Here is a 22,714-nt window from a genome sequence, read left to right as displayed (position 1 = left end):
ACAGTTACTGGGCGCCTTCTGGGTGACAGAGAAAAGGGGAGACTTGCATCCCAGAATGCTCCCCGTGCTTAATTCTTAACAACCTTCTGAGTCAAGTATCATGAAGTCTACTGTACGGATGGGGAACCAAAGCTCAGAAAGCCACATGGTGAGGAGGTAGGGCAGGACTTAGGCCAGGTCTGGAACTCTGCCCTCTCCTTCCCCCACGACCACACCACGGAAGGGTTACGTGACATGCCCTCGGACGCTCTGGTGACTCAGGGTTCCATGGAAGCTGCTCTTCCGGTGGCCAAGGAGACAGGCACAGGTGGCCTGCCCATCTCCTCATGCTCTCTGTTGCTAAGACAGGACCAGGAGTTGAGGCATCTCTTGTCCCCCAAATGAGCTCTCAGACGTGTCCAGTAAACCTCCCCCCATCCCACCTGTTCCTCAATGGTGATGTTCATGGAGTCCACCCTTTGTCATGTGCTAGGAGGAAAATGGGCTTCCCCTTGATCTGTCAAGGGCAGCAAGCTTCCTCCTCCTCCCAATGGCATGAGGTAGGAAAGAGCTGGGCTTTGAGTCAAGGAGCTCTGAACTCGCCTCCAGCTCTGTCACTTTATCTGTGGGAGTGTGAGCAAATCCCAAAATCCCCCAGGCGCCAGCACTCTGTACCAGCCCTTCCCTGCCAGCACTGTGGAGAAGATCAAGTGAGTTAATGGGTCTAAATGAGCCAGCTTGATACCTAAAGCCCTGCTCCATCTCTCTCTCTCCTCCAAATCCCTCTCCTCACCACCCTCACCCCAGAGCTGAGCAAGGTGGAAACAAAGTAAGAGTCGGGAGGCACATGGCCCACCCCCCCCCCCCACCGTCACCCACAGACCTGTGGGCTATCTGCTTCCTCCAGGAAGCTCGCCTGCACCCTGAGGCATGGTAGACAGATTACAGAATGGCCCCAACTCGCCACCCTTGACTGTGTCCCCTCCCTCTGCAATGTGACTTTCCGCTTTCCCCCCAGGAGGAGTTTCCTCGGAGTCTCCCTCCCCACCCCTTCAATCTGGGCTGACCTCGTGGCTTGCTTTGGCCAGCAGATTGTAGGAGAAGCAACAACGTGCCAGGTCTCTGAGCCTAGCCCTCAAGTGCATTGGCCCACTTGGAACTCTGCTGCTGCCATATGAATAAGTGTGGGCTAGTGTGCCCGGTGATGAGAGACTCATGGCCCAGTAACCCGTCACTCCAGCTTAAAGCCAGCCAACCACCATCCTAACCAGCCAGCCCCTGCAGGGTGGCCAGCTGACCACAGATGCATGAGTGACCCAAACAAGATCAGCGTCCCAAGTCAGTTGACTGGGAGGCTCATGAGTGACAACAAGTGCTCATTGTTTCATGACACTGAGTTTCGGGACAGTTTGTTACACAGCACCAGTGACTGATGCAGAGGCCTTCTCTTCTCCAAGCCAACTGGCAGCATGCACCCAGAAGACCAAGGCCAAGTTCCCATTAGCACCAAGCAAGGGCTCCATTTGGAAGTGTGCATAGAATGGCACTAGCTGTGGGCTGTACGGCACAGACAGCTTCTCTGGGCTGAATCCATGCCAGTTTGGATAAACTCACCTCACCTCTGCCTCTCCTAACACCCGCCCCCCCCCCCCCATCCCCAGCCTTCCTCTGGTTTCCCGCAGCGCTGGGGAAAATCTGCTGCTTCCCCACTGGGCTCCCCACCCAACCCCTCAACAGCAAAGAGCTGACTCACCACCTCGGGGGAGGCCCCCCAAGCCGAATGCCCTCCGGGATCTGGAGCGGAAAGGGTAATTGAGTCATTTCTCTGCTGCAGGCCGTGTCCCTTTGTCAAAGCCTATTGCTCCTGCCCGCCTCCTTCCCAGCCAAAGGGGCCACCTGCTAATAAGGCCCAGAAATGCCCGCAGGGAGGAACTGACACTTTGCTGGCTATTTAATGGCTCACAAAGGAAGGAAAGAACCCCAGGTATCTCCAGGCCCATGCAATCCCTCTCTTTGACCCCAGGAAGGAGCAGACAGGCCTCCCCGACAGCCAGCCGAGGAAGGCCCTCTGTGCCCCTGAGCACCGGAATGAGGTGGCATCATTCAAACCCGAAATAGAAACAACACTCAGCGAGAAAACTCACACGGGAAGGTCCAGCAACTTTCGGCATTTCCCCGCGCCCCCCCCCCATGAGGGCTTGGACGCTCCTTTGAAGATGGAAACTCAAACATTCAATTCTTTCTAAACAATGTCTTACTCGGGTGCCCCTGCTTTGCCGAGCGTTAAGAATGTGTTTAGTCTGCCTGCAGGGCGATCAAGCTTCTAGAGAATGTTTGCTTGGGGTAGAGGTCGGAGCTCCTGGGATTGCACAACCATCCGTTCGCAAACCATTGTCCACAGGCCCCGCAAAGGCAATTAAGAAAGATGAACATGTTCCAGCTCCTGCCAGCAAGCGCTCCTCAGGCCCACGGGGAGGGAGATGCAAACAGACGCCACAGCACAAGTGGTGGGTACCGGGCGTCCCTGAGATGAAGGTGACCATGGAGGTGCACTGAGGATGCAACAGGCCACTGGATGTGACGATGCTATCACGGAGATGGGGTGGTGGGCCAGGACGCACAGAGGCCGGCAAGACGAGAGCCGGTTGGTGCCCAGGGAGGGAACACATGACAGCTCCCCCAGCATGCATGGGGTTCAGAAGGATTAGAGGAATGTGGGGACAGAGAGCGCAACAGACAGTGGCTATGGGGAGTGTCGGACACAGGCCCCAGCCGGACAGCTCTCTGCTCCCTTCCCCGTCTCAGCCAGGCCCTGAGTTCTAGCTGTCTTGAGCACCCATCCACTGAGTTCCAAACCCGCCAGAACAAACACTAGAGAATCTCTCTTCCTCATGATCTCATTTCTAAGAATTTCTGAGGGGAAAAAAACAGATTTCTCAGACTCACAGCACTTTTGCTAAAGTTCTAAGTATAAGGCATTAAAATCCGTAAACAGTAGGATATAATTAAATGCAAATGCAAGGCCACATTTAAAAATTAATCTCCCATAATTAATTAGTAATTTAAAATATTCTGGTAAATGATATTTAAATGGCACAGAATTATCCTAGCCCTGAGTGATAAAGACGTCTGCTGAAGATTTACTGAGTTGGAGGGAGAAATATTTGCATATATCATGTGGAACAACAGAACATTGTCATTACTTAATTTACCTTTGCTATAAACGTATTAAAAAGCACAGTCTTTCTATTCAGATTGCGGGGGCAAACTCACTCGCTGCCGTAAACTCTGGGAAGCAGGAGAGTGGAAGCCAGGAGCGAACCCAGCCTGCACTTCCAGTGAGGATGAAATTAGCCACCAGCCACACTCCTTGCCTGGGAAGCCAGTCTGGGCAGAGGTGGTGAGGGATGTTGGAAGTGGCCCCTCTACCTTTGTCCCTTCACCTTTACCTGATCTTCCCAGCCTGGGCTAAAGGTGACCCCTACTCCCAGAGCAATGGGGAGCTGTCCTACCAACAGGCTGTTCCCCTTGCTGTCCCTTCTCACTGCAGAAAGAGATCACTGATGCCAACCAGTGAAGGTGAATGCCACCTGCTGCACCTGTCACTGGCACCTGCCATTTCTTTCCCAACCGCGCAGTGCCTTCCCCAGGCTGCTCCATCCCAGCAGTGCCATCATCCTGGTTGTGTGTATGTGTGTGTATTTAGGTCTGCACAGGTGTGCATGTGTGTGCCAGTGTGCATCCCTCCCTGTCAGGCTGTGCTAGCCTGAGGGTCTGCTTGTACCAGTGTGTGTGGCTGGTTGGCTGTGTCATTGTCTCAGCCTGCATCTTGTGCGTGTGTGTGTGTGTGTCCAGTCTCCCACACCTGCCTGCACCTCTGCTTATCCTCAGCCCTTTCCCAACACAATCCTCTCTCTGCACACTGCCCTCCTCCACCACACACCCCAGGTGAGCCCAGGAACACCCCACCTGCAGGAGCAGCCCAGCCCCCATTTGCTGACCCACCCAGACCAAGAGCAGGGTTCTTAAGCAAACTTAAGTCTCAAATAGCAGAAGTTTTAAGACCAAAGCCCTTGCTGATATGCTGACCAAGGACTTGTTGATCAGCCAAAAAGGCAACCAAGGCACACACAAGAAAAAGCCAGCTTCAGGCCCTTTCTATGGAGTAAGAATTTAAAAATATCCAATCATTTATTCCCTCACCAGTCACTGTGGGCTACCAGTCACTTGTGCTACTCTAGGAAGATAAAACAGTGGACATCACCAGTCCCTGCCCTTGAGGGGGTCACATTCTCATGGGAGAGACAGATTGCCCAACAACTGCAGGCCACACAGAGATGGACAGCGCTGGAGCTATGGGGCCTGGACAGGCTGCAGTGTCTGCCGCATGAACTGTGAGCAAGGAGCCGCAACTCTTCTCCACAAAGTGCACAAGTGGCTTAAAATAGTTTACCTTTTCTATTCTTTCCAGTGAAACAAAAGAGATGGGGAGGGAGAGGAAAGGAGGGAATAAAGAGGATACAAAAGGAAAGAGAGGGGCCTATGGACAGCTAAGAGACAGGGGCACAGAGAAGACAGATGAGAGTGGGAAGGACAAAGTCTTGGAGTCCCCCACACATGCCCAGAGGAGGCCTGGGTGGACAAGAGCACTGGGGCATGCCCTCCCGCCGTCCCCTGGGAATGCCCAGCAGGACTATGGGCATGGGATGTGGCACCAACTCTGTGTTCCCAGCCAGTACTTGACAGTTGCTGGTCTGTAGTTGGCACCCAATCCATACTGGAGAGATGGATGATTAAGTGGCTGGGGGGGGATGGATGGATGGACAGATGAACGAACGGATGGTTGGATGGATAAACAGATGAGCAGATAAACAGATGGGTAGAATCTCCTCCAGGAAGATGAGATGAAACCCAGGGCCAAAACAGACTGTGACCAGGAGATCTCCCCATCAAACCTGACCTGGAGAAGAAAGAGCAGTAAGACACGCACATCCCAAACAGCCCCGGGGCTGTGGTTAGGGAGAGCACTGTAGGCCATTAATCTCAGAGACCCTGAAAAGGACCCCAGTCCCAAAGTTCAGATTCCCAGCTGTGGACTAGGGAGCCCCTTCCTGCTGACATCCCAGCCTCAGCACCAGCCACTCCCCGTCCATCCTGCCTGCCCACTGCTGCAACCACATGATACACGGGTCCCTGGATAGACTGAGGCTCTCCAGATCCCTCTGCCCCAGGCCCACCTTGACTATGGGGTTCATGAGAGTTTGTTCCTGTAGACCCAGCCACAGTGCCACCTACTCCAGGAAGCATCATTGACTCTCTGGCCACCCCCATCTCTCCTTGACCAAAGGGCATTGCTCCATCCTCGGTGCTCTCACAGGATTGGTCCACACCTCTGCTTTTCCAGGTAAAGGGGTCTCTTTACACCTCTGTCCTCCCCACCAAGCTGGGAGCCCCACAAAAGCAGGGACTAGTGCCCAGCACAGAACTCAGCCCCGCACTCAGACTCATTAAATGCTGGAGAAGGAAAGCAGAGACCCATGAGGAGAAGGGAGAAGGCTCCAGCAGCCACAGTAGGATTCCCAGGAGCCTCGGCTCCCGTCAGCACCTGTCACCTTGACCACTTCAGGATTTCCATGGCCCTGGGGTGACGAGAGGACACCCACATCCCCACCTCCCCTGGCTGGTGGTTCAGGCTGACAGGTTGCCTGAGGATAGCATCACGGTGGTTGTCACCACCACTGAAGCCCCACTCAGCAGCCAGCAGTCCAGAGAAGAACCGAGGCCCAGCTCAGGATACAATGAGTCCAACTCACTTCCCAGTTGGGGGGGATAGAAAAGAGCCCCCCACCTCCCCTGACTCCGAGAGCTCCAACACTGAGCCCAGAGCAGAATGGCCTTCCCTGCCAGAGGAACGGCTCCCTCCATGGCCTGTGCTCTCAGCAGCCTCCCAGGGAAGCCCCACGGTGGCTCCAGGTCTGGGACCAGGAGACCAGAGTACTGTCACCCCTGAGCACAGTCTCCCCAGGGGGAGCCTTTGAAAGCTCGTGTACTGATGTGGTGGGCTTTAAGACTGTGATGAAAAGACCTCAGAAAAGGGGACGTGGAATCAAGACGGCGTGATGGAAGGAGAGGGGGCTTGTGTTGGGGCCTCTGATATGAGCCCACAGGGCCCTGCAGGAAGAGCCCATGCCTCAGCCTGCTGTGGCCTCCAGACACCCACCACCATGGTCACGCTCCCCGAACTTGGAGCCCCCAGCGAGGGTAGCCCCCCGTAAAGTGAGATCACAGAGAAGCCGGTGGTTCACGGGCCCCCCAGGTCAAGCCCCCCGCAGAGAATGGATGCACCCTGGACGCTGGACGGTGAAGCAGCTTCTAAAACAGCACATGGACAGCCTGGCGGGTCCTGGGCAGCCATGTGCATGTCATGCAGAATTTGTCACTAATGACAGTGTGAGTGCCAGCCTTCCCATCCAATTCACATGTAGCCAAAATGTAAACAATTCAGGCAGAGCTGTCTGCCTCCCTCACTCCCATCAGCCAGGACTTTCGAGTGGGGAAGGGGAGCAGCGACAGCTGGGAGGGCCACAGACCCCACCCCTCCTATCGCTCGTCCACACCAGCTGATGGGGCACAATATCGACATGCCATCCATAGCAGTGGGGCTGTGAGGCACTTACTTCCCTGAAACAGTATTTTGAATTTCATAAAATTTAGGACGCGTCCCAGCAGTGGGCCACCCTTGTGAACGTCCTCCGTCCTTGTAACAACAAAGAAGAGGTTGGGTTGGGTCTGCTCAAGAAACCCAAGCAACGGATCCAGGCCGTGAAGGAAGGTTTCACGCTGGGACTGCAGACCCAGGGCTCTCCAAGGGGACCTGCTGGGCTGGCACACAGGTCACGTTCACCTCCAGGGTCCAGAGTCCTTCCCCTATTGTTCCGAGTTGATGCACTAAAATTTTTTGAGCATAAGCACCCTAAAAAACTTTGCCAACCCTAGCCGGAGGCAGCCAAACCATACCCTCCCTATGAAGCCAGCAGGCCATGTTTTCCCCCTACAGTGCCTGCAATACATCGTCTTTTTTGAAGTCATCCCAGCGACCTGGCAGAGAGGGGCTCTGGAGTGGCTCAAACCTGGACTTGAACCTGCTCAATCCCCAGGTGGCCCCTTGCATGACCTTAAGCAAGTCATCCAACTTCTTCAGCTTCGGTGGCCTCTTTTGCAAAGTGAGAGGACTGGAGGATGCACACAAGGGCCAGGCATGTGGTGGGCACCCAGGAAATGATGGCATCCCCCCCTCCCGATGGCAGGCACATGGGACCAGAGACTAACACCCTGACCAGCTAGAGTTGAAGGCAAGGGAGCCCAGGGGCCATCCTCCCCCGCAGTATCCGGCCACCACCCCCAGGGACTTGTCACTCTTGCCCGATACCAACAGCGGCCACTCCAGGGGCATCCCCAGCTCCAAAGAACCCAGCAAAGCAAAGGCTTTGCAAACACGGTCTGGGGGACTGAGAAGGCAATAGGCCGAAGCCGAGCTGGGCTCATCCAGCACTGCGGGAGTCTGCATAATTAACCACTTGGAAGCCACATCTTCAGGCCAGTCTCGGTTACGTGTTAAATCCTTGCAGGGCCTAGAAACAAAGCAAGGACTGAATGCATCTAGAAGAGAAATGACGAATGGGTACCATGAAAAGAGAATGGATGTTTCTTGAGCAGCTGTGTGCCAAATGCTTTATCGTATCTGTCATCTCCTTCATCCCTGCTTTACAGACGAAGAAACTGAGGTTATGCAGGTGATGCAAATTATCCAAGATCACGCAAACAGAAAGTGGAGGAGCTGGGACTTGCCCCCAAATCTGTCTAACTCCAAAACCAATATTCTTCTCACTCCCAAGCTCAAGAGCAGAGCAGTGGCACGGAGGAGAGGAGGCAAGGGACTGGCACAAAGAGAGAAGGGAGGAGGCTGGCAAGGGAATTAACAGACACCACCACGGGAGCCGACGCCGGCAGGGGAATTTAGCAAGCAGAAAAGCTTTCCTGTGAGCAGACATTGGCACATCCACTGCTGGGAACATTCTGAGAAAGGCTGGAGACATTAATGCTGCTAATCCTAGGCTGCCCATTACGGGCCTGAATCACTTCATACAGGGAAATGTGTTCCTGCAAAAATGCCGAGCGCCGACAGGACATCACAGCCTGGCTGACCACCGGCGGGACCCAGGGCCTGATTAGCGGAGAGCATCAGGGCTGCCGGCCAATTGCACCAAATTAAGCCTTCCGAATTTTAAGTTCTCCAGCATCGGGCTTCGTGCTGGTTCCTGATGCACGAGGCAGCATTGTGAGTGATAATTAATTAGACGGGAATGCAGAACAAGCAAGCAAAGTACATCAAACGGAATTAGGATAATTCCGCCCTTCACTTCAGTCAACCTTACATCAAAGAGGGCCGACAAGGTGACTGGGGTTGGAGGGGAAACCACAGGGAGATTTGGCCACCCCGTGACCCCTTCTGTCCACCCCTGCTCCCAGGCACACCACACCCCCAGCACGTCCCCCTACAACCAACCCAGGCCGGAGAGGGACCCGCCAACTCCAGCTTGTCGCCTATCTGCCATTAGACCCCCAGGGCTGGCACCAAATCAGCCAGCTCATAGAGTATTTCTAGTTGTCTGTTCTCAAATTAGTGGATTCCTTGTTAAACAGGTGGGCCCTGTCTTCATGAGAAGGGCCTAACCCCTAATACAGGTGTTTTAAAAAAAAAAATCTCTGATTAGCCCAGGCACCAGAAAAATAAGCGTGTGCACCAAGTATCATTTGGCGATATGCAACCGACACCGCCTCCAGGCACTAATCAATCCTGCGGCAAAGCTGCCCACCTCTGCAGAGAGCTGGAGCTTTAGTTTATCCCTAGAGGTTTACACCTGTCAACAAAGAGAAGGAAATTAAAAGGAAAACAATAAACCAAAGGCCTGTGTTTTGCCTCAGAAATCGCCAGCAGTGAACTGTAAACAGGCTTCCCACAAGCCGCCCTCAGCTTCTCAGAGCCTGATCACGCCTTGGGTCACCTGTTGGGGACGAGTCAAGAGCCAAGCTGTGCTTGGGGTCTCCTCCTTCCTGGCGTGTGCTGTGGGCCCAGCACCCAAGGGGCCCCATGTCCATGCATGAGCAGACTGTGCCTGCAGCCCACCCAAGCCGCCCCCAGGGAGCCCTGGGCAGCGGCTCCTGTGGCCGCAGGCCCCATGACCTACCTCGTTGATGAAAGAGTGGGCCCCCTGCGGGCTGAGCAGCAGGATGGCGCGGCGCAGCGTGTCCCGGTAGCGGTTCAGCTCCTCCGTCTTCATGGTGGTGAAGAGGCTGGTGAACACATGGCTGATGTTCTTGTCCACCTTTTGTAAAGAGACGTCAAGGCCCAGCCGCGAGGCCTGGTCCAGAAAGCTTTGGAGGCCACGGATATCTGAGCAGCGGAGAAGAGGGGGAGGAGAGATGGGTCTTTAAGCAGGAAGGGACCTTGGAGGGCATCTACCTCCAACACTCCCCGCTACACAGGCTACCTCGAGAGCTGGGCTCAAGTCTGCCTTGGTGGTGCACTGAACAGAGGCTGGAAGACATCTCTCTAGTCCCAATGTCCCTCGCCAGCATCCAGCCCCAGGGAAAGTATCTCCCACGGTGGGGAGCACTTTCTGCTATCCAGCACGTCCTGTGGCCTCGAAGTCCCTCAAGAGCTCCCTATTGCTCCCTATTGCTTCCACCCAACGGGAGTGAACGTTCTGGCAGACCTGTCCCGCAGCTACATGTGGTGGTGGCCCCAGTTCCCTCCACCTCCCTCTGCTCCCCAAGACTGAGGCTCCTTGACCCTCAGTGGGGAGCTAAGGCCACTGACTGCCCTGACCAGAGTGGGCCCAGCCTCGGTCCCCACCCGAGTCCTGTGACTGAACAGCCTGGACCCTCACATCCCAGCGCTGAGGTTTGAGACCCTGTCTCATTCCAGGAACCTGATTTTCCTGGATGCAACTCTTCTCCTCCGCTCTCTTTCCAGCTGGGGTGACTGTCACCCCAAACCCAACCAGAACTTCGCCTCCTGAGTGGTTCAGGGGTGAGCAGATGGTCCAAGATGGTCCCCTGAGCACCACCCTGGCACTGTGGTGAGGCCCCTGGGAGAGGGGACTGCTCTTTCCCCCATGGTCGCCAAGAGGGCAGGATGCAAGCCCAGGGCAGGAGGGGAGCAGGGGAAGCTGGAAGAAATGACCAGGGCACAGGCATCCAGAAGGAGCTTGGGGCCCAGCTATATGCACATTAGTACAAACCTACTCCTGTGAGGGCCAGGGGCTGCTGGATGTTCTTTTCAACCAGGACCCAATCTTCCCTCAGCAGCGGCCCTGCAGGAGACATCTGGCTTCTCCAAAGGATGACCTGCCCCAGAGTGGAGCCAACACAGAGGCACCCAAGTCCGAGAGTGAGACACGGTCCTGATGATGTCATGTAAGCCACTGGGTCCAGCTGTGATGTCTGTTTCTCTTGGATTTTTCAGTTCCATGAGCCAAAGAATACCCTTTCTTGCCTAAGCTACCTTGAGCTAGATTTCTGTCACTTGCGGCCCAAAGTCTCAACCCATAGCCACTTTTTCAAAGTCTGGGATGTTTCTGGCCCATATCTGCATTCCAGCTCCCAAAGGCCAGCCCGCACCTGGGCCACCCACTCTATGGGACTCTCTGCCCACCCAATCACCCAGCATCAAATTCAAAGTAAACAGTGTTCATTCAACTGACTGTTTTCTCAACCAGCCCTCTCCCAAGCTTTCAGCTCATGCCTGTTCCACAAACTTCTTGAGCTCTACATGCGCAGGCACCATGTAAGCTGCTGCAGTGGCCCCTCGGCCACCCATCTTGCCAGGAGGACAGGCTCAGCTGTAAGTCTAGTCCCAACTGGACATGACAAGAGCAGCCATGAGAAACCAAACACAGTGCTGGGGAGGAGACCAGAGCGCCATGGCAGTCAGGGTTGGGGTGCTGGGGGCAATGTGCTCAGAGTCCCTATTTCCCACCACAGCAGGACTGTGGACTATGACACTTAGAATTTAGTCTAGTTCCTTAACACGTGAGCAGATCAACCATCCACTTTGTACCTCAGTTCGCTCATCTGTAAACTAGGGATGAAAGTCCCTGCCTGCCATTTTCATGGGACTGTGAGGAACCATAATTCTTGAGGGCTCCTCCTACTTATGTCCCAGTGGCCTGCCCCTGGGAGGCACAGAGGGCCAACCTCCCAATGCCGGGCCCATGGGGACGACATGGCAGTGCCCAAACGAGAGCCCTGGGAGCCTTCGAGAGATGGCAAGTGTGTGACTGAGATTCAAGCCCGTGGCACTCACTTCCAGTTCAGCCACGACCCGAGCCAGCTTCGTCCACTGGCAGCCTGGCTCCTGGAGCTCAGACCTGTGCCCAGAGCTGCTTGCCCAGCACAGCACAGGGGTCTCGGTGTGGCTCTGCCCACCGCATCAGACAGACAGAAGGTGCCAGGTAGCAGGATGGGCCCTCAACCAAGCCCCAGGGTCCCCCCAAAGCTGCCAAGTGAGGCAAGGTGACTGAAAGATGACCACACAATGCCTTAGGCCCTGCCCAAACACACAGGCACAGGGCTGCCAACACCCCTTGGATTCCCAGAGAGGCCATGAAGTCCCATTAGTCTCCTCCCGCCCCTGGAGATCTGTAGCCCCAAGGAGTCTTGAAAGAAAAGTTTGAACAGGTTCTTCAGAGCTTCTTCACGGTCAGAGGGAATGGCAGGGCAAATATGCAGAGAAGGTTCAAGGAGCAGAAGTGCAATAGGGGGAGGAGACCCCCAACTGGAAAAACTCAGGGCTGGTGTCAACCCCGGCCCGTCCCTCTTCTGAGCATAGCACAACTCACACCTGCTAACAACAGGCTTCAGCATCTCAGCACTGAGCAGACATCCATGCCCAAACCAGCAGCGGGCTCCTGCACCAGGCATGCAACAGCTCTCCCCTCGTGCCCATGACGGTTCCCTCTCGATCCATGCTGTCCAATACAGCAGCACTAGCCGCACGTGGCTACTTAAATTTAAAATTAAATTCATTAAAATTAAATAAAATCACACACTCAGTTCTTCAGTCACATGAGCCACATTTAAATCCTCAATGGCCATATCTGGCTGGTGGCTACCATATTGGACATATGATAGAGATCATATATGAAGGATCATGGCAGAAGTTTCTATTGCATGATACTGCTTAAGAAATCGCCTTTTAACCAGCATGGTATAAATGATGTTCCCAGATATGGCAAATTCGCTGCATTCGGGCCCCTGTAACGGTCCCCCCATTCCCACACCTTTTGCCCTGTCACTTTGAAGACCTTCCAGCTTGCGCTGTGGGTTCGGCCACATGACCTGCATTTTTTTTTTTACGCATTTCTGTTTCCATGCTTGGACCCTGCCACCACCGTGAGAATGTCCCTGGGCTAGCCCGCTGGAGGGATGTGGACACACACGGAGAAGAATCAGGGCGGCCCCCAGGCAGCCACCCCCAGCCATACGCCAGCCAAATTCAGATGCACAAGTGAGCCCAGAGCAGAACTGTCTGGGTGATCTACGGACTTCTAAAAAACTAATAAATGGCAGTTGTTCTAGGCCACTGAGTTTGGGGATGGTTTGTTTCTCAGCAATAACTGACTGACAGATGGAGTTCATCAGAGGCATTGTATCTAGTAGACCTTATGGAAACTTCAGTGAAAGAGCAGGTCCTGTGTCTGAAAAAGTCACCCCACACAGCTTTCCCATGGCACCGTCCACATGTGGCTGAGTGCAAGCCAGTCCCAAGGCAAGGCCACTAGTGGCTGCTGCAGCCCTGTCCCTTCGCCTAGACACCAGTGGTCTTCACTGCCCGTGGCCTTGGCTCTGACCCAGATCTGAGCACAGCTGACAGGACAGTGAGAGCTGCCTGGGACAGGCATGAAGGTGGCACCCTGAGACCACCATCTACCAGAACCCACTCCTCTTCCAGCATCTTCCAAGGCCACTGCAAGTCTTTAAAGTGGCAGAGACTGGCCGTGTCTGCACAGGCGTGCTTTCTGCACATTTACATGAGCACATCCTCAAGGAGGGCTCCAGCACAATCACACCTTTGGGTCCGTGAGTCTGGTAGGGCTCCTGGACCTCATGCATCACACCAGCATGGCTGGTCCTCTCAGGCTGGGGGAGAAGTCCCCTTCAGTCAGGTCCCTGAGGTCCCCCTGCCTAAAACCATCTCAGCCCACAGGACTGTTTCATTTCCTCAGGGAATAGGAGGTGCCAAGGGGGATGGCAACAGTCTTGGGACCCACGAGGACATGCCCACAGGAAAACATAGCCCTCAGAGCCCCTGCATGCGCTGGGCTGCCGCATCGCTACCTTCTGTTCAGGCAGCCCCAGATGAGACTGAGCTATCAGAGAGAGTTTAAGGTCCCTGTCAGCAGCGGGCTCCTCACACCTGGGGAAAGGGATGCAGGCTGAAGGCAGCACTCCCAAGGGACCACAGCCCCTGGCTACAACTGCCTGCTCCCACCTGGCTGAAAAGGTCAGCTCTCAGGCTCTGATGCTCTTATTCAGCTGCACTTGGGGAGGGCGGAGGGCAGACTAGCAGTTGAGAGCACAGGCTAACTTTGCCACCCTCCCGCCATTCCCCAGGCACAGGGCCAAGGAAGCGGCTTCTCCAACAAAAGTCCTTTTCTCCTTACAGGAGACTGTTTGCAACACCACCCACCCATCCCCCCAAGAAAGCCAGCTGTGCACCTCGGCTCCCTGGGAAGGAAGAATTCTCTAAGAAGGTAGACGTGGGACAGAGCTGGGGCTTCTCCCATAGGCAACAGTGTGGACACCCTAAGAGCCCCTTGGCCCTCACAAGCTCTGGACACTGTCCCAGGCCCTCCCCTGTGCAACTGGCCAGCCCAGTCTACCATTGCTGCTGCAGCTCCCCAACCAAACCCACCACCACTGGGCACAGAGCTGATGGGGCCACAGGGGGCGTCACGTCAGCCCCACCCCAGAAAGGGCAGGAGAAGGCAAAAGGGCCACCAGCTCTCCAAGGAGACAAGGAGAGGCATGAACCATGGAAAGGAGCATTGGCCCCCTACAGGGACAGGGAGAGGCTCCCAGGAGAGGCATCCTGCTCCCCAGAGAAAGGACACAGTTCAGGGAACATAAGCCAGTGCATTCCTATGAGGAATTTGATGTGAAATGTCTCAGGACAGGCCTCAGAGTCCTTGGCCACCATTTGGGATCTCAAGGGACCCAGTCACCAGAAGTCTTTCCAATATCCAAACCTGCTGAGTCATCTTGTCGACACTCATTCATCCCTTCTTTTCTCCAATATCCACTGAGAGCTTTCTCTAGGTTGGTCCCTCTCCTGGGGGCTGAGAAACAAGAATGAATGAGCCCACGATGTTCCTGCTGTCAGGGAACTTAGATTTCAGGGGCTGGAGAACAGACCAGAACAAATAAACAGTATGCTAAATAGATAATTTCCAGCAGTGATAAGAGCCCTGAAGAAAATAGATGTTGGGCTGGGGGAATCTGCAGGGGGTAGGGGTGGGAAAGGCCCCTGTGAGGAGCATCAGTGAGAAGGAGCCAGGAGAGAGGAGAAACAGCAAGTAGAAAGTTCCAGAATGAAGCATCTGTGACACCAAATGAAGAAGGGCCTTGCTCACCCCATGACAGGGACCAAGAATAGGGAGGACCGAGGGGCCTGGACTGTGGAGCCACCAGGGAAGGAAGCTGGGGTCAGTAGGCACCAGGTACCTCCACCAGTGGAGGAGGGGAAGACACAAGTCCCAAGTGGCTGAGTCTTGGGTCTCCTCCCCGCCATAGACCAGCTTCCTTACCCTGGGCCCGTGTGCCCTCTGGCACTTACCAGCCTCTCACCTCTCTGCTCACTGCCACCCACACCACACTGCTCGAAAGCTCTTGCAAAAGTCGTCAACAAATGAGGATCCTCCTCTCTCTTCACTTGTCACGGGTCCTCCGGAGCACCCAGCCTGTGAGCCGCCATCCTTGAAGCCCTCTCCCCTCTGGCCTTCCGGACACGATGGTCTCCCTCTGCCCCAACCTATTTCCCAACCCCTCCCCTTGGCACTCCTGCTCACATTCCCAGCCCACCCTAGGTTTCCCTCTGACATCACGCATTCTGTCAGCCGGGCTTGGAAAACATCAACACCAGCACCTAGACTGGCCAAGGGCTCTCAACTTCTCCGACACATCCCTCGAGTGCATCTCCACGATCCCTTCCCAGATGCAGCTCACTCCAGGCCGAGACTTCTGCCACAGCCTCCTATGAGGTCCCCCAACCCTGGGGTCCGGCCCTCCAATACCTTCGCCAGGATGTTTTCTAAGTTCCCCTCTGCTCATGATATAGCCCTCCTCTAAAACCTTGCACGAATGACACAAGTTTATTTTCAAGTTGCCAAGAAATTAATACCCTCAAAGCATCAGTCAACCACAAACAGCCTTCTAGAGACTTTATTATTGTATGAAAATAAGCTCCGTCCATCTTAGCCCAGTATATAAGAGACTGTCTGGTCCCAATGACTTTTTCTATTCTTGCTTTTATATCACCATCACCTATGTCCACCACCACCCCCAGAAACCACGCAGCCAAACTCCAGAAAAAGAAGCTCTCTGCCCTTCCCTGAGCATCTTCCATCACACATTCACCACACATCCTCACACATACACCCATACACCACACACATGCACACCGTCCTCCTGGATGCTCTCAATTTGAAATTCACAGAGCCCTATTCCTCCATCAAGACCCAGGTGAAATGATACCTACCCCAGCCTTGGGCCATGGCAGATCCTCAAGTCAGAATTCATGCCTCTCTCGAGTTTCATACTCAAAGACACGGGAAGCAGGAACTAGGTCTTTCTCATTTCTCTACCCAACCCCAAGGCTCAGTGCCCAGCCCAGAGTCAGGGATAGTAAAAGTCTGTGGAACCAAATTGAGAAGCAAGAACCAGCCTGAAGCCCAGCGCAACTTCAGCAGCCACACAATAGTCACGCACCCAATGGAGGCACATCCCTACTAGGCAAGCAATGAAAATTGGATGAGGGTTTTTTCAAAATCCAAGGTTAGAGCTGTAACTATCCCACCACTCCTTCTGAAAAAAATCAGATAGTCATGAGTATTTTAAATACTTTCTTTCTGAAAAGTAATTGAAACGAAAGAACACATTTTAAATTGCTTCCCCTACTATTTTCAATTTCCCAGAAGTTCCAAGCACTGAGAGTACTTATGAAGAATATTTTACCATCTGTAACATGCATATAGATGTATGAAGGCTGCCGCCTCACACCCAGAAGAAGTTCACAGTTAGAAGCGTTTTGGGATTATTGGCAAATTTTCTAAAAGCGGAGACACAACTTTGCTTCTGTGGACTTTTTTTAAACTTCTTTCTTATCTGGCTCCCAAATAGAAGCTTCAAATTTCTTCCCAGATTTAGTTCACCCAAATCCAAGCTCATTCCTGAGACCCCTGCCCCGGCTCCTCTCCTCCTTTATTGACCACTCCCTTCCCCACGACCAACTCAAAACGCCACCATCTTTGCCACAGTCACGGGACAGCTACAGAAATGGGGTGTGATGGAGGCTGGGGCTGCAGGTGAGGAAGCAGCCACCACTTCCAAGAAAAGAGATGGCAAAGACCTACCTGTGTGGCTCCAATCAAAAGTCAACACTCCTTCTCTCTGCTCAGAATCCATTCGGTACCGCATCTCGCCACACCTCAGGAGCCCAGCTACGCACACTGCCTGCATCTCTTCCTTCTTCCTCCTCCCTTCCTTCCTTGCTTGCATGCTTTCTTTCTTCCTTCCTCAAACACGTCTTGAGCACTGTCCTGGGCCAGGCCCTAAGCTGGGCACTGGAGCAGCAGAGACGCTCAGATGCGGCCCAGCCACCGGCTCTCGGTAAAACAGCAAACAGGCCCCTCCCCATCATGGGGTGACAAGGACTCCCAGGGCCCCCGCAGGGGCGGGCTTCAGGTGAGCAGGAAGACCCTCAGGAGGCGTCCCACTGTTCTCAGGGGCACACCGCTCCATGTCGTCTTCCTGAGGGTCTCCTCTGGGAGAGAGGCCTCCCCTGTCCTAGCCAGAATCCCAGCTGCCCAGACAACGTCATAGCTGACCTGGCCCCGGGAGTCCTCCAGAGCGACATCCCATCCCAAACCCCATAAAAAGCCCCTGGTCTCTGTGTTGATGGTGTCTTTCAACGTCTGTGTTCTGGCCTCTGTTGTCCGTCTGGGCCTCACCGCCCTGGGGGGCACTGCTCCTGCAGGACTAGCCAGTTCCTGAACATAGTAAATGACTCACCCCAGAACACCCCTTTCAAATACAACCAACCACTCTAGAGCCCACACCCCAACCACCTCCTCTATGGGGCTCTCACACTTTGGGCCACTGTCCCCCCTCCCTAGTCACCCCAGGGCCAGGTACCAGAAAACTCAGGACACTCGTGTGCCCCAGAGCCTGCTGAAGCTTTTCAAACTAGCCAGTCCTAAGCCTGCTCACCCCACCTCACCCATTCTCTCCTGCAGAAATCACATTAAGTCACTCAACCAGAGTTCCCCTTCTCCCTCTGTCTCCTGACCAACACTGGTGCTTCCCCTGGTGCCCCACGCCCACCCCCATGGAGTGGCATGCCCCCTCCTCCTGGGAGCTGTGAGTAACAAACTATCTTTTCAATGGCAGGCATCTCCTGATCTGTTGGCCTCGCCATCCCTGAATAATAATAAAACACCCTCCCCCATGGTGACCTTGGATGCAGCTTAGGAAGGGGCACACGGAAGCAGCCCACTGGCCAAACACCCCCCTAGAGGGGGACACAGAATAAGCTCAGGCATGGGTTCCAATCCCACCCTTCACTAACCCGGTGATTTTGGGCAGCCACCTCTCTGAGCCCATTTCTTCATCTGCAAAGAGAGCTACTAATCCCCCACTCCTCACAGGGGCACTGTGATCCTCAACGAGGGGCACACACCACTGCTGGTGCCGTGCAAATAGATGTTCAGCGGCTGTCAGCTCCCTTCCAACCTTCTCATCAGCACCAGGAACGCCTCCACAAGGTTCCCAAATGAACAAATCATCTCTCTTGTTCGAGAGGCTCATCAGGAAGGGGGATGCCATCCTGACAACTGAACGACACAATGGAAGACTAACAAGGTCGGCTCTCACTTCTGTGGTCATGGAAATGCCAAGAGTTGTAAGTGGCGGAGGGGAAGGTCTGTCACTGAAAACTCCCTGAGAAACAGAACAAATTTCTGCCCATCACAGGGACCCATAATATCTGAGAGCCTTCTGCTCAGACAGGTTCAGAACCAGCTGAGAAACCAGACGCAAGCAGATTCTGGAAAGGGAAATGGGGTCATCTGGATAACTCATGGGCACGTGCACATGATGTGTGCACACGTGTCATTTCAGACACAGAGGTCCGTGTGCGAGCCCTACCCAACCCCCTCCCTGGAGCCCTGGCAATGGAGGGCACCGTCTGATCACAACATGTGCACTTCTCAAGTTCTCTTCCTTTGCATTTCAAAAACAAACACAAGGGGAAAACATTTTAAATAATCAGGCTGGAGGATCGAGATTAAAAACAATTTAAAATAAACATCTACTCTGGCACTTTGGAAAAAACATACCACGCTGCATTAAGTGCTTTGAATTAAGTAAATTACACCAAGTAACTAATTTACATAATGATCAAAATTTGCATTTTACACATGTTATGATGAAAATGGGTTTATAAAATAATAATTCTTCACTAACTTCTATTCCGAGTGAGGTTCCAGTATTTGGATAAAAGTCTGTGGTGTCGATCTGCTACTGTCTTTCGTGTTTCAAATCTCTGGCTCCTTCGATATTTTTTTTTTAATCTGGCAGGTTCTTTATTCCCACTGCAATAAATAGTCCCTTTGATTTGCAATTCCCTTTCGTCAACTGAGTGAGATCATATTTTTTAAGAATCCATAATATGCTAATGATTCTTAGAATTTTCACAAATAAAGTTTGATGTTCCTGTCACCTTTCACTTACGAGGCATTTGGTATTGATTTTAGCAGTTCTTCCCCCAAGATTTGTAGGGTCGGTTTGCAAACGCCTGCAGCTTCAGATGCCATATTTTCAGGACGAGGAATCAGATGGCACTTCTTAACAGGCGTCTTTCCCGTGCCGAGAGGCCTCCTGGGAAGCACAAAAGCTCGCTGGACAAGCCCGCAGGAGATGAGCATGAGGCTCTGAAGACGCCTGGCGCCAGCACCCAGAGGCCACTCCAGTCTGCAGGTCCTGGTGCCCGGCGGGCAGGCCCGGAGCCAGACTCCCTCTCCCCAAGCTGCTGGATGCTTAGATGCTTCATTTAAGCCTGTGAGGAAGGGATAACCATGCCATTTCATCGACGAGAAAGCTAAAGCCAGAAAAGTTGGTTTCCTCCATCAACACGATGCAGCCGGCAAGAAGAACCACCCACAGGCACGCTTTGGGAAAGTTCTGGATATTTTCCTGGACTTCTCTCTAATTTAAGGAAGATCCAGAAGTAAATGTAGTAAAGTCATTTCCAGGTGTTTACCCAAAACAGCCAGCCATGGATGAACTTCCAAGGGGCCCCAGAGCCGGCGACTTTGCTTTTTGTTAACGCCACAGACAAATGACCCTCCTCCACTGGCATGGCAGGACGGATGCCACACGCGGCGAGGAGGATGGGATCACCATACAGCACTTGCTTACAAACAGAGCCAGGCGCTCTTCTCAGTATTTTGCGTGTATTGTCTCATTTAATCCCCATGACACGGCAATGTCGGATCCAAAGTCATCCAGCCAGTGAGAGGCAGGACTGGGGCTCAAATCCAGGCCTCTGGTGTCACGCCTGAGCTCTTTACCCACATTCGCCAACAGCCAAAAGCATCGCACCCGGGAAGGGATGGGAAGGACGCAGGTCAGCATCCCCAACTGCGTACAGATGCAGAGCCAGGCGCCTGGCACACACACTTCATCGGAGCCTCGAGCATCCCCAGGGAATTGCCAGATTATGCCCATTTCACAGATAAATCCTGGCTCAGCACAGAGCTAGGATTCAACCACAGATCCACCTACTGTCAGAGGCTTTGTTCTCCATGCCACATCAAAGCTGGTGGCAGCCAGGGCCTCCCCTGACCCCGGCCCAGGCCTACAGAGTGGCCACGCCAGGCATACAGAGCTCCAGAGAGACCACGTGGCACACTGGCCAAGTGCTGAAGTCTAGCTTTTAAGAACAGCAAAAAGATGAAAACGTGATGCACGCCATTGCCGTTGTTAATTTGCAATCAGGATTAATAACCGACATTACACAGTGAAATGCGGCATCTTCATTAATTCTGTAAATTATCACTCTGAGGCAAAGCCCATGCTCCTGGAAACAGCAGCCCCTGAGAACACCACCTGCCCACCCCATTCCTCACTCAGTCTGGGACCAGCAGCTGCCTCCTATCTCCCAAGAACAAGGGCGTGGGACTGGCCCCACAGGCACCTCACTCCCGCTTTCCCCAAGCACGAGTCTGGTGCCCACACCATGCTGTGCCCCTTGTGGAGGCTAGAGAGGTGGATCAGAGACCTGATGGATCAGACAAGGAGCTCAACAGAAACAGACAAGCAAGCAATGGCCAAAGTCATGCCAGGAACCACAGAAGATACACAGGAAGGAACCTGCTGGCCTGGGCAGTGTCTGGTGGAGAAAAGGTCTCTGGGAAGCCTTCAGAGAGCTCAGCACAGGACAAAACAGCCTTTTCTGGGTAGACAAGAGACGGAGGAGTTCTCCAGGCCAAGAGGAAGTCAGGACCAAAGGCCTCCTGGAAGCCAGTGGCCCACCTGAGAGACCCGCTGATGGCGCTGTTTGCCCATGAGGGGCATGGAGCCTGGTGTGCCCCCAAGGAAGATGGCCACAGTGGCATTCTTGGGACTGGCCAAAAACAGCAGGACAGAAGGAAGAGCATCACGTAGGCTGAGGGTCAGCTGAGATTAGGGCTTGTGGCCCCAGCCTCGCCAACCCCCCATCCCTGCTCACTCCAAGTCAAGTCTCTGAGGCAGAGGAAGGACCAAGAGGCAGTCAAGCCAGTGCTCTGGAGGCAGCTCAGAGCTGCGTGTGCACCCGAGGGCCCCCACGCCAGAGCCAGGCAGCTGCTGCCCAACTCTGGTTGGCGGGGGCGGGGGGGGGGGCTCTTTTCAAAGCACAGCTGTGGCTGCAGGTGGGAGACAGTCAGGCACTGGGGCCTGACAGCAGGAGATGGGGTCACCCATGTGGCCATCTGTGGCCTGAACATGTCTCCTCGACTCTCTGAGCCTCAGCTGCCACCTCTGTAGAATGGGCGGGGCGACACCTCCTTGTGGTAGGACATTGTGAGACACAAACAGGTGACAGACATGAGCACTGGGCCAGAGACCACATGTGGAGAGGGCTCCGAATGACGGGCACCCACCCCCTCCTGCTGCTCACCAGCCCTGGCGTAAGAAGCCCCCATCTTCACTGCCCTCCGGCGACCTCATGACGAATGTGCTTCTACTTATGTATTTAATTTACATAATTATGCTCTGATATTTACTCGAGTTTAATTTGTTTCCTCTGGAACTTGCCTTTGAAGAGGCAGTGCCAACCAGAGACAGGAGTGAAGCGCGGCAAGGGGCCCACAGAGGCCACGCTGGGGGCCTTGGAATGCTGCCGCTGCAGAAGGACCCGCTCTGCCCGAGCACGGGCACCATGCACGGAGCCTCATCCTCCCTGTGCCACATGGGTGCCAGGTCGGGGTGGATCGCTGCCCACGACCTCACACAGAGAGGGAGAGACATTGACACCCATCCCAGGAGCAGCTTTCCATGCCAGCCCCAGAGGAGAGTGCAGGCAGCACCAGGCAGAAGGACGGCAGGGAAGGGGCTGAGCCGGGCATCAGGCTGAGCTGGATCCAGGGTCTGTGGGTGTGCCAATGGCATTGCCGGGGCCCTCATTGGTGCAGCAGAGAGTACAGGGTCCTAGGGGGCTCAGGCAGATGAGGCTGGAGCCCAAGGCAGGGCAGATCACAGGGGGCAGTGTGGACACACCCCGGGGTGGAAGGGAGAGTTTGATTTTGAAGTCTGGCAGTTCTGTAAGAGGGGGCATGACCTGGAGGGCAAATGTCCAAAAGCCATCAGAAGCTAAGGCCATGGCCCAGGCAGGACTCAGTGGAGCCTGAAGGTGGGTGGGAGCCCAGGGGTGCAGAAGAGGAAGCAAGGAAGGAGTAAGGGTCATGCCTGCCCAGAAGGGGGATGGGGAACCAACGAAAAGGGACAGAAATGTAGGAGGGGGCGAAGGGTGGGGGCTCAGCCCCGGGAAGACAGCGGTTCAGCCCCAGGCCTGTGCTGCGTACACAGGAACGCCTCCCCTCCGTCACCCCGCACACACATAGATGCACACGCACATACTCATGTGCACTTATGCGTCCACATGCACACACAGGCACACTCGTGTTCACACACACCCCTTCACACACACTCACTTCCACACTTGTACTCACGCTCACTCGCATGCACGCTCATACAACATTGTGCTGGAATAGGTGTGCACTATTTCATGAGAGTCCATTGTTAAGTAGAAGCCAGCTATTAAACAGCTGCTGTAAATTAAATTATCTAAACTTATAATTAAACGAGTCATATTGCAAACAAAAGGGATAAATGCATGAAGCTCATCACTTCCCAA

The 22,714-nt window shown here is 54.1% G+C and overlaps 1 protein-coding gene across 2 annotated transcripts in view; it reads right to left on the bottom strand.

Annotated features, from left to right (window-relative positions):
* GRID1 (glutamate ionotropic receptor delta type subunit 1) overlaps positions 1–22,714 on the bottom strand; it is a 677,925-nt gene that overhangs the window by 450,668 nt on the left and 204,543 nt on the right. For both annotated transcript variants that reach the window (XM_044759934.2, XM_044759928.2), the window contains exon 4: positions 9,228–9,433. In XM_044759934.2, coding sequence (XP_044615869.1) covers positions 9,228–9,433 — 206 coding nt within the window. The remainder of the gene's footprint in view (positions 1–9,227; positions 9,434–22,714) is intronic.

The sequence above is a fragment of the Equus asinus genome, chromosome 2, assembly GCF_041296235.1.
Source record: "Equus asinus isolate D_3611 breed Donkey chromosome 2, EquAss-T2T_v2, whole genome shotgun sequence".
Taxonomy (NCBI): Eukaryota; Metazoa; Chordata; class Mammalia; order Perissodactyla; family Equidae; genus Equus; species Equus asinus.
The sequence above is the reverse complement of the archived record's forward strand: the minus strand, read 5'-3'. Positions and strand labels throughout refer to the sequence as shown.